Source organism: Delphinapterus leucas, chromosome X (assembly GCF_059928025.1).
Source record: "Delphinapterus leucas isolate spDelLeu-1000000601 "Yukka" chromosome X, BTC_Dleu_Yukka2, whole genome shotgun sequence".
Taxonomy (NCBI): domain Eukaryota; kingdom Metazoa; phylum Chordata; class Mammalia; order Artiodactyla; family Monodontidae; genus Delphinapterus; species Delphinapterus leucas.
The window spans coordinates 60,150,905-60,163,916 of record NC_143150.1 but is presented as its reverse complement, the minus strand read 5'-3'; the positions used below and the strand labels follow the sequence as shown (position 1 = coordinate 60,163,916).

The 13,012-nt window shown below is 34.6% G+C and overlaps 1 protein-coding gene across 1 annotated transcript in view; it reads right to left on the bottom strand.

Moving 5' to 3' along the window:
• The window catches only part of HDX (highly divergent homeobox), a 152,999-nt gene that overhangs the window by 53,599 nt on the left and 86,388 nt on the right, over nt 1–13,012 (bottom strand). The window contains exon 4 of the mRNA XM_022580818.3: nt 8,950–9,096. Within this exon, the coding sequence (XP_022436526.1) occupies nt 8,950–9,096 (147 nt within the window). The remainder of the gene's footprint in view (nt 1–8,949; nt 9,097–13,012) is intronic.

The window sequence follows — 13,012 nt, the reverse complement described above, 5'->3', positions numbered from 1 at the left end:
GTCTCTGTGTCCTCTCTCCTGCAGTATGGGGTCTCAAGGAACCCTTATGACAGTCCATGGATCCTGAAAGCTGCTGTCATGGCACATGGAGTTTATTAGTATCAGTGGCAGATTGAATAAAAACAAAAATGAAAAAAACTCAAAAAAGAAAAGTTGGAAGATAAATTTGAGGATATCTTACTGAAAGTATAGCAAAAGAACAAACAGATTGAATATGGAGATCTCAGGGTAACAGTTGTGCTCCAGGTGCAGAGTAACAGGTTGGAGCAGATCAGAAGTTCCAGGAAAATTTCTTTAAGAAGATAAAATTGTTGTATTACCAAATGTGTATGAATGTATTGAAAGGAAGTATGTACAACTGGGGAAGGTTTTGAGGATAAATTAGTAGTAGTACCTAGAAAATTAAGCAAGCAAACATACAAAAACCAAAGTAAATAAAGAACTCCAAGGAAACAAAATAATAGTATGCAGAAAAGGACAAAAATAATATTATACCACAAAAGTCAAATGTGTAAAGCATTTACATAGTCGTAATAATGTTAACACAAAATATCAAACTAACCAAAATTGTGGAATAATTATACTGTGAGGATAAGAAGAGAAGTATACATGTAGGTGAAAGGATCAATAAAGAGATCTTGAAAGAGTTAGAAAAAATACCTTGCATTTCGTAGTCAAAAATCAATCAACAATGCCTAACACTGAAAAATCAAGAAGTAGTGATATAAACAGATAGATGAGACAGCTAGGTGTTCCCCAATATCTTTCTCCCTCTTCCAATAATAACTGAAAGTTTATCTGGGCACATGACTCTCTACAATAAAACTACATTTGCAGCTTCCCTTGTAGTTAGGTATGACCATGTGACTAATATTTAGCCAATGGGATTTAAGTGAATATGTCTTGTGGCAGTTTCTGGGCATCCCTTTTTAAAGATAGCTAGTACACACTTTTTCTCCCTTCTTTCTCCCCATTTCTGTCATGCTGCCTGGACTGTAAATGCCATAATTTTGGACCCTGAGGACCAGGGCTACATCATAGGGATGGCAGAATGGAAGATGGAAGGCATTAGAGTCTCTTGAGGACTTCACAAGGCAGAAGGGTCATGCCAGCTCTGGACTTGTACATGGAATTGAAATATCTTGTTTAAGCCACTGTTATTGAGCCTTTTTGTTATTCACAGCAAAACCTAATTCTAATTAATATACCACATTATTCGGATGGTGGTAAATACCAAAGGGATCATCTAAAAGAGTAGAAAGTACTCTGGCTATCGGGAAATGGTAGGAGGAGAGGAGTAAAGAATGTTGGTTTTGTAGCAAGTTCTACAGAACTTAGCTCCTTAAGCTATGTGCATGTATAACTTTGATTTAAAGAAACATTAAAAACAATGACAACAAAAACACATGCTCTGTATTTCCCTAATTGTGGCTTTTGATTAGGCTCTTCATACCATGATGCCACTCCAATTCCTCTTCAGTCATTTACATTCTTTTGTCACCCCTTTTGCTAGACTTTAAGCTCCTTAGAAATAGGACAAGTGTCTAATGCATTTCTAGTTCCCTGTTCGTATATATAACACATAGCATGCTCAGTAAATACAGGATTTTATTTGATTTCTCATCTGAATCCTAAAAAAAAAAAAAGCGTGGCTCTGGACAGAGCAGTATTTATTTTGAGAACACTATTTATTTTGAGAAGTGTGCTCTATGATTTCTCCCTATATTTCTCCCTCTTTCTTCATGTATGTATGAGAAAATACTTTATTTCTTCCTCTGGAAGAGTTCTGCGTTTTGTCCTTTTTCTTTAATAGTACTTCACTCTTGATTTTCTGTAATGATCCTCCAGTGTGAGCTGAATCCTACTTATACTTGCTCACAAGAGTCAATTGTTAGCATCTCTTTTGAACTCTGCATTGAAGAAGCCATGGAATCAGCCATGGCAGGAATCTTTATATCATAGAAATCAACAAATGTTATAAATCAGGGCTTTTTTTTCCCTTAAATAGCTGGTTGTTAAATACCACCATACATCTGCCACTATCTAAATCTTATACAAGTATCTTTTAAATGGAATGTAAACTACAGTTCCCACGACTGATCAATATAATTTTTCAATCTATCATTCATTATATAATATGTGAGATGTACAGTACTCCCCCATTATCTGAGTGAATGCCTGAAACCAGGGATAGTGTCGAACGCTATATATACTACGTTTTTTTTTTTCTATACACACACCTACAATAAAGTTTAATTTATAAACTAGACACAGTAAGAGAATATCCAAGTTGCCAGCATCACTACTCTTGAGATTTGGGGCAATTATTAAGTAAAATAAGGGTTACTTGAACACAAGCACTGAGATACCATGACAGTCAATCTGATAACTTAGATGGCTACTAAGTGACTAATGGGTGGGTAGCATATACAGCATAAATACACTGGAGAAATGGATGATTCACATCCTAGGATGGAGCAGGAGGACACAAGATCTATCATGCTACTCCAAACAGAGCACAAATGAAAACTTATGAATTGTTTATTTCTGGAATTTTCCATTTAATATTTTCAGACTGCAGTTGAGCACAGGTAACTGAAATTGCAGAAAGCAAAACCACAGGTAAGGGGGGAGTACTGTATTTCAGATCACCTCATGCAATTTTATGAGACTTATGTGCTGCCAGCTGTGCTAAGAGGGCAGATATTTCATGCAATTTTAAAAACAGTGTTATCGAGATATATTTAACATGCCATACAACTCACTCATTTAATGTGTACAGTGAAAATATTTTTAACATATTCACAGAGTTGTGCAAAAATTACCACTAGCTAATTCCAGAACATTTTCATCATGCCAAAAACAAACCCTATACCCATTAGCAATCACTCCTTATTCCTCCCTCCCACCAGCCCCTGGCAGCCACTAATCCACCCTCTGTCTCTATAGATGTGCCTATTCTGGACATTTCATATAAATGGAACTATAAAATATGCAGTCCTTTGTGACTGGCTTCTTTCACTTGGCATAATGTTTTCAAGATTCATCTATTTTGTAGCATGTTTCAGTATTTCATTCCTTTATATGGCTCTATAATATTCCACTATATGCATATATCACATTTTGTCTATTCATTCACTTGATGAACATTTTTTCCTACATTTTTGCTATTATGAATAATGCTGTTGTGTACATCCATGTATAAGTTTTCTTTAAACAACAAATATTTGTCTAGATCAAGGCACCAGTAGACCTGATGTCTGGTGAGAGTCCACTTCCTGGCTTGTAGACAGCCAACTTCTCCGTGTGTCCTCACAGGGCCAAGAGAGAGAAAGAGAGATGTGGCTCTTTTCATTATGGCATTAATCGCATCTTGAGGTCCTCACTCTCAGGAACTAATATAACCTAATTACCTTACAAAGGCCCCACCTCCAAATATCATCATATTGTGGATTAGAGTTTCAACATCTGAATTTGGAAGTGACACAAACAATAAGTCCACAGTAGTAATGTTTACCGAATATTCACTAATAAAAGACAAAACTGGCAATGTGATTTCTACTTTTTTCACTGAGATCACACTGCATAAGATCAAGTTATACTTGAAGATTCAATGAAAGGAGGAGCTTATTTGTGAACTACCCAGACAAGTGTGATAATTTTTGCTAAGATTAAAACTTCATATCAATAAAAATGATTATTTTATACACTTTTCTAACATGAATCAATGTGCAGATTGTAGGAGTAGTCACCAGTTCTATATACAAGGATTTCAAAAATTACAAGAAAAATTTGAAGGATACTTTGTTGATATTCATAAGCTTAGAGTTTCTTTTCAATTTATAGTATGCCTTTTTGATTTTCATGTTAATGATGGTAAGCTGACACAAGAATTGGCAGTTTTATTTAATTTGAATAGATATAATCTTGAAATTGATAAACTTTTCTTCAAAGTCAAATCAATTTTTCCTAAAAAAGATGAATCAATGTTCACACTCAAGATAGCTTTACCTCATTCTGTATAGGTAGCGTCACAAGATGCATCCAATTTGCTCTCCGTACAAACTCATCACTGTTACATAATCGGTACTGGAACTCTGCAGCTATCTCCAGCAAGGGTGGCAAGGGTGTCTTATTGTGTGTGTTACTTATAGTCAGAAATAATACATCATCAAGTTCAAAACTTTTATTCCTGGAGGTCATTAAAATTCATCTTTTTGTTTTCATGAGGCATCACCCTCAAGTGTGTTCTGGGTAGCACTGATTCTTGGGGGTACCAACAGGAAAAAGCAGAATTGTTTTGGGAACAAGTAGACTGGAGAAACACTTGGTTATGGAAAGTTAATAAATTTTATTACAGCAGAACTTCACAGAGCCTTGGAGTATGTTGATACTTATACTAATCTCCTTGGGGCATGGGAAAGGTATAGTATTAAGTGTAGTATTAAGTGTTTTCCTAAGTAATTTGGAACTGGCTCCCTGAAGGGACCAGTGATCCTTAGAACATATTCAGTTCTCATTTCTTTCACTCCAGTGAAGCAGGTAATTTGTTCTCTCTCTCTCTCTCTCTCTCTCTCTTTTTTTAAACAGCTGTGAACACTGAATTTTAGAGAGTGACACCCAAAGTTATCCCATTAGTTACTGGTTGAGCTGTGAACGCTGTCACCATAATACTAAAGCGTTAATTGAAATTCCACCTTGTATTATATGTAGAATTCAGAATTTCTGGCCATTATGAATAATCAGTCTCTTAACATAGATGAATATTTTTATTGTTTCTTTGGTCCCTAGTTTATGTTTGTAGTACCATAGAACCACTTGAAGTAATATGATATAGCAACTTTTTGCCAACTTTCCAAACAAGTTAATGTTAATAATGTAACATGTAGTAAAGAGGCCATTAGTGGAGAATGCCAAAAACCTCCAAACAAAGCAAATATACTGTCTTTTAAAAATTATATGACAGAAGAATATCTCTCATTATTACATGCTGGTCAAATTTTGTAGTGTAAGTTTCCCATTGTTAGAAGCCCTTGTAATAATCTTTCATTAAGACTAAAGATAATGTTAATTTTACAGGGCACACTTCTTTTTTTTTAAATTGAAGTATAGTTGATTTACAATGTTGTGTTAATTTCTGCTGTACAGTAAAGTGATTCAGATATATATATATATATATATATACATATTCTTTTTTATATTCTTTTCCACTATGGTTTATCACAGGATATTGAATACAGTTCCCTGTGCAATAAAGTAAGACCTTGCTGTTTATCTCTTCTGTATATAATAGCTTGCATCTGCTAACCCCAAACTCCCACTCCATCCCTCCCCCACCCTCCGCCATTGGCAACCACAGGTCTGTTCTCTATGTCTGTGAGTCTATTTCTGTTTCGTAGGTAGGTTCATTTGGTGAGGACACACTTCTTAAATAACAAAGCCAAGGGCCTTGTGTCTCTCTTTGGAAACAAAGGGTAATGTTCTACTTTGTCAATCTTGATCAATAAAATATTATTATAGAAACACAGAGAGTTCTAGCTAAATCCTTCTAAAGGAGTTTGATGATTTCCCAGGAACTTTTGAATGGTCATTTTTAGAAGATCACAAGGTTGGATTCAACAATACCCCAGTGCTGGTGCACTGATATTGCTGACTAATTATTGGGGGATCTAGTTATCCTTTGTTTACTTTATATGATAGACATTATACCAGTTAGTGATTTTCTTTTGGAATTCACAAAGCTCAAGTGGTAATGTAAGGTCCAGAACTGACCTGCTTATAACTTAAGTGAATAATTTACCATCCATGAGTCTTATTTTCAGTAATCAGGCAACATCAGATGCCATTATGTACTAAAACTTGTATAAAAATATTGTTGGATAAAAAGAAAGTACCATTTCATGGTTGTTTTCCTCTTGTATGACTTATCTCTTCAAGTAGAGCAAGAACTAAGATTTACATTTTCATTCTAGCCCTATGGTGACTAGAATAGTAAATGACATCCTATATATTCGATTAATACTTGATATATCAGTTAGTTTTAATTATTTATTAGCAACATTTTTATCTGAAAGGCATGACCTTGTTCTTCTATACCTCATAGGACTATTGCAAAGGAAAAATAAAATGTCACAAATGTCAAGACACTTAAAGCAATGACCCCTTAACTGATGTCCCTGTGCAATGTCAGTCTTTTGAAAAAAGTGTTCTGTAGTCATATATGTTGAAATGATGTTGCATAATTCTACACCTCTCTCTTCAAGCACATTTTTTTTACATCTTTATTGGAGTATAATTGCTTTACAATGGTGTGTTAGTTTCTGCTTTATAACAAAGTGAATCACTTATACATATGTTCCCATATCTCTTCCCTCTTGTATCTCCCTCCCTCCCATCCTCCCTATCCCACACCTCTAGGAGGTCACAAAGCTCTGAGCAAACTGTATTATCTGCAATAAAGAAACAAGCTGCTCTGGTCTGAATAACAAAAAAAGAATGGTGAATTGATGTTATCAATGTAGATGTAAACACTAAAGGAAATACCTTTTTTTTTTTTTTGCTTGATGCAATTATTGGAAACATTTTAAGTATGTTTGCAACAACTTAGTTATGTGACTCTACAGTCAGGAAGTAGCCTTGGGGGGGTTCCAAGACCCATCGGGGATACCAAAATCCACAAATACTCAAGTCCCATAGTTGGCCCTCCATACGAGAGATTCTGCATCTCCATGTATAAGTTTTTGAGTGGACATACTTTTCATTTCTTTTGAGTGTATACCTAAGAATGGAATTACTGTCATATGGTAACTCTATGTTAAAAATTTTGAGGACTGTTTTCCAAAGTGGTTAAAACATTTTATATTTTCACCAGAAGTGTATAATGGTTCCAATTGCTCCACATCCTGGCCAACACTTATTACCTGTCTTTCTTATTATAGCCATCATAGTGGGTGTTAAGAGGTATCTCATTGTGGTTTTGATTTCCATAATGACAAATGATGTTGAACACATTTTAGTGTATTTATTGGCCACTTGTACATCTTCTTTGGAAAAATGACTATTCTAATCTATGGCCCATTTTTAAATTACACTATTTGCCTTTTTATTATTGATATGTAAGAGTTCTTTACATATTCTGGATAAGATCCTTATCAGATATTTGATTTGAACATATTTCCTCCCATTCTGTGGGTTATCTTTTTCACTTTATTGATGGCATTGTTTAAAGCACCTCATACAATTTCTTAAATTAATTTTTATTGAAGTATAGTTGATTAACAATGTTGTGTTAGTTTCAGGTATACAGCAAAATGAATCAGTTATACATATATCCATTCTTTTTCAGATTCTTTTCCCATAGAGATTATTACAGAGTATTGAGTAAAGTTCCCTGTGTTACAGAGTAGGTCCTTTTTATTACCAATTTTATATATAGTAGTGTGTATATGTTAATCCCAATCTCCTAATTTATCATTTCCTGCCACATTTTCCCTTTGGTAACCATAAGTTTGATTTCAAGATCTGTGAGTCTGTTTCTCTTTTGTATATAAGTCCATTTGTATCATTTTTAAAATTAGATTCCACATATAAGTGATATCATATGCTATTTGTCTTTCTCTGTCTGACTTACTTCATTTAGTATGATAATCTCTAGGTCCATTCATGTTGCTGCAAATGGCATTATTTCATTCTCTTTTTATGGCTGAGTAATATTCCATTGTATATATGTACCACAACTTCTTTATCCATTCCTCTGTTGATGGACTTTTAGGTTGCTTCCATGCCTTGGCTACTGTAAATAGTGCTTCAGTGAACATTGGGGTGTATGTATCTTTTTGAATTTTGGTTTTCTCTGGATATATGCCCAGGAGTGGGATTGCTGGATCATATGGTAGCTCTATATATAGATTTTTAAGAAACCTCCATACTGTTCTCCATAATGGTTGTACCAATTTACATTCCCACTAACAGTGTAGGAGGGTCCCATTTTCTCTACACTCTCTCCAGTATTTATTGTTTGTAGATTTTTTGATGGTGGCCATTCTGACCAGTGTGAGGCATTTTTCAGAGAACTAGAGCAAAAAATTTTAGAATTTGTATGGAAAAACAGAAGACCCCAGATAGCCAAAGGGATCTTGAGAAAGAAGAATGGAGCTGAAGGAATCAGGCTGACTTCAGACTATACTACAAAGCTACCATAATCAAAACAGTAATCAAAACAGTATGGTACTGACACAAAAACAGATACATAAATCAATGAAACAAGACAGAAAGTCCAGAGATAAATCCACTCACCTATGGTCAACTAATCTATGACTAAGGAGGCAAGAATATACAATGGAGAAAAGACAATCTCTTCAATAAGTAGTGCTGGGACAACAGGACAGCTACATGTAAAAGAATGAAAATAGAACCCTCCCTAACCCCATACACAAAAATAAACTCTAAATGGATTAAAGACCTAAATATAAGGCCAGACACTGTAAAACTCTTAGAGGAAAACATAGGCAGAACACTTTTTGACATAAATCACAGCAATATCTTTTTTGACCTATCTCCTAGAGAAATGGAAATAAAAACAAAAATAAACAAATGGGACCTAACAAAACTTTAAAGGTTTTTCACAGCAAAGGAAACCATAAACAAAATGAAAACACAACCCTCAGAATGGGAGAAAATATTTGCAAATGAAGCGACTGACAAGGGATTAATCTCAAAAATATATGAACAGCTCATGCAGCTCAATATGAAAAAAACAAACAACCCAACCAAAAAATGGGCAGAATCTCTAAATAAACATTTCTCCAAAGAAGACATACAGATGGCCAAAAAGCACATGAAAAGATGCTCAACATCACTAATTAGAGAAACGCAAACTATACAACTTTTTAAGGCTTTCATTTATGACACTCTTCAACCACAACATGAAAATTATTGAAAATACCTTACCCGAACTATTTCACAGTCAACACTCAATTCAGTTGCCACTGCTTCAATTTTCTCTCTACAAACAGAGCCAAGGCTGGTCATGCCATTGTCCCAGTACTTCTTAAGGGTGGCTAAGTCTTGGTCACTGAACTGAGTGCGGTCTTGTAGCTGTAAAAAACATTTAAAAAAATTAGAATACTCAAAGGAAAAATATTAAATCATCAGAGTGATATGTGCTAGGTTACTTTCAACAAATAAATTAATTTCACAATTCTTACTCTGTGTTCCCCCTTCCTGAAATGGGCATTATCATGGTATTTATTACTATGACATGAAAGTGTGCTAGAATAAAATGAGTAAAGAATTTACCTGATAACAATTAAGCAATGTTGATAAAAATGGTTGTAGTCACATAAATAATACATATTAATTGTAGAAAATACAGATATATTTAAAAAGAAGAGAATTTAAATCACTAACAATCCTGGAAATTACACTTGTTAATTCTAATATATGTTCTTTCAAACTTTTTTCTATAATACGTATATTCACATTCACACTACATATATTTAAAAACATACCAGAGTCAGGATCATGTCACAGTGTTGTCTTTTGATAAATTAATCTAGATTTACCACAGATAGGCTCCTACTAATGTTATGATAAATTAAAAGACTAAATAAGATAAATGTAATAAGATAATGTTGTTTTAAAAGAACAATCATATTTATGGCTTCAGAAAGTTTCAGAATAAGCCCATCCTTTTTACTCTTAGGGTTTTTTTGAACCAATAAACTATGGACTTTATATATTGTTTGAATTCAACGAATCCTGGAGGCATCCCTAGGAAATAAATTAGAAGCATGATAGAATAATGACCTCTATTTGTGAATAAGGAGTCATGAAAAGAAAGGTCAAAGGACTTATTCAACAGGGCACAGAGAGACCATAGCAGAGCTAGAAGTAGAAATATATCTGATTATTTTCTAGTAGCTTTATCCCTATGGTGTCTCCAAGTAACTCAAGGGGTGGTAAAAAAAATCTGAAAATTAACTTTAGTTAAAAATATAGGGACTTCCCTGCTGGTGCAGTGGTTAAGAATCTGCCTGCCAATGCAGGGGACATGGGTTCAAGCCCTGGTCCAGGAGGATCTCACATGCCGTGGAGCAACTAAGCCTGTGAGCCACAAATATTGAGCCCGCATGACACAACTACTGCAGCCCCCGTACCTAGAGCCTGTGCTCCGCAACAAAAGAAGCCACCATAATGAGAAGCCCGCACACCTCAACCGCAACAAAGAGTAGCCCCCGCTCACGGCAACTAGAGAAAGCCCGTGCACAGAAAGACCCAATGCAGTCAATAAATAAATAAATTTATTTAAAAAAAATATATATGTATGCTGTTGAGGGGATATATGTATACATATAGCTGATTCACTTTGTTTTACAGCAGAAACTAACACACCATTGTAAAGCAATTAGATGTTAAAAAAATAAAAAGGAAAACAAAAGAAAAATGCTGACACGTGGAAGAAATTCTGCAAGAATATATAATAACCAACTGTATATAGGGAAAACAGAAGATTTTCACTTCCTAAGTTAAATATTGTTTAAACAATTTAATAGGAACCTTTATGACCAAAATTTTAAATAAAATTTGAAAACTGAATATCTATATCTATCTATCTATCTATCTATCTATCTATCTATCTATCTATATGCTGCAAAACCCTGTATGTGTGTGTTTGTGATGAAAGAATGTGGTGAGAGCGAGAGTGAGAGAGAGAAAAAGCCTGTGAGACTGAATGAATTGAGGACAAAAGTGGCAAATCATTATGGCATGAGATGTGAGGTTCTGTTGCTGCCTTCTACCTAAGAATAAATGATCTGGCCCCACAGAGAGGTTAGACTTCAAAGCCTTCCTAGACATAAACTGCTTTCAATGTTTCCTTCCTAACTGAAATTTAAAATGGAACCCTCTCCTAAATTAGATACAGGTAACAACAGAAAATAATGTACACAACATATAAACCATGACTCAAATAAAAGAGTTATCATAACTAAAACTGATACAATACTAAACAACACGTGCAAATTTGTCTTAAAGTTACAATCTTTTGAAAAGAAATGTTAGCTATCAGGAGGAAAAACAATATATGAATTCTCAGTTTACCACCAAGAAAGTGAAGTTAGATTGTACAATTAGCATGTGTCTTTTCATAAGACATATAGTACAGTTTTTCTTTGAGTGTGTGTCAATCAATTTCCTTTCCAGCTAGATCTGTTCTCCCCCAAGTTAAAAAAAAAAAAACCTGATGAGTAACAGTTATTACAAGTACTGGTACTAAATTACATGTTTACAATAAAAGAATCAAAACATGTCATCCAGGTTTCTTTTTTAATCAAGTGAAATAACCCTCAAGTTATAATATTTATAACATAAAAATCTCATTACATGTCCCTCCTATATTGATTGTACAATAGTTGGGGAGCTAAAATTCTCAAAGCAAAACAAAGAGCAAAATAAATGGTAGTAAGGTTCTAGGTAGATTCAAATAATTCATAACAGGCAGCATAAATATTCCCATATTTTTCCATTGAACCAAATTCTCCACTATGTTAGCCTACATTATTGTCAATTGGAAGGAATAATGAACAGAACACTGAACACACTGAGCCAATTAATTTGTAATTCATTTAGAGGACATCCAAAGCTGATTCATCCCTTAAATTGAACTAAATAAAAGCTGATTTGATTTGTTGGAAATGTCCTGCATTAGCAATGCTGAAGGCAACTTATGACAACACCTGATAAGTAGAAGCTTATGGGGGAAAGGGCAGTTATTTTTAAAGCTCCTAAGAGCATATTTTAACTAAGAAAATAAATAAGGTAATAAAAATCAATTAACATTAAAACTGAATACTCATTTACTGAAGAAATAAAATGTGGGCACTTAAAGAAGAAGGTGAATTCTTCCCCGAGGAGCCTGAAGTTGAAATCAGTTTTGTCTCTCTATTGAAATCTAGAACCTAGGGGTAAGACAAGAATAAAGACACAGACCTACTAGAGAACGGACTTGAGGATATGGGGAGGGGGAAGGGTGAGCTGTGACAAAGCAAGAGAGAGGCATGGACATGTATACACTACCAAACGTAAGGTAGATAGCTAGTGGGAAGCAGCTGCATAGCACAGGGAGATCAGCTCGGTGTTTTGTGACCACCTAGACGGGTGGGATAGGGAGTGTGGGAGGGAGGGAGATGCAAGTGGCAAGAGATATGGGAACATATGTATATGTATAACTGATTCACTTTGTTATAAAGTAGAAACTAACACACCATTGTAAAGCAATTATACCCCAATAAAGATGTTTAAAAATATATATATAAAGCCACTTTCACTTTACAAGACAACCCTCAGCCATAACTGCTTACTTAAGTGAGGGAGACATATTAGTCAATTATCTTGCTGATTTTGTGCAGAGTAACATTCCAGTAACCCTGGAAATCCAGGTGAAAGCTGAGGTTTGGCCCATGTGACAAGACAATTGTTTTGATTTCACCTGGATTATATTGTAACACAATAGAAAAAAACCTTCTGGCCTCTTCACCAGCCTCTAGGACACTTCAGGAATTTAGTTCTTTTATTTTTCTCTTAAAAATAAAACTAAGTGACAAAACTCTGATATTGGGGAGCAGAGTTTCCTGTTTTAAGTATGTATCTTAGTTAAATGTGGAATTGAATTATATATTTGTACGTAGGAGTAACCCTTTTGAAGTGAGAACTATTAAAAAATTTCTAGCTCAATTATTACTTCCTTCACCTTACTCCCTCAGCTTTCCATATGCTGTGCACTACTCTGCCTTATCCCAATAATCAGTCCAGATATTAACCCATGGTGTTGAGATTTCAAACTTGTTTTGTGAAAGCTTGTTCATTTTTCCACTAGACAATGTGCTGCTTAATAGCAGGTATCATGCCTTTTTACTTTTATTTTCATTGTAAAAATAAATATGCACTTGATTAAAAAAAAGCCAAACAATTAGAAAGGTATAAAATGAGCTACAGTCTCTCTCCTTCCTTAGTT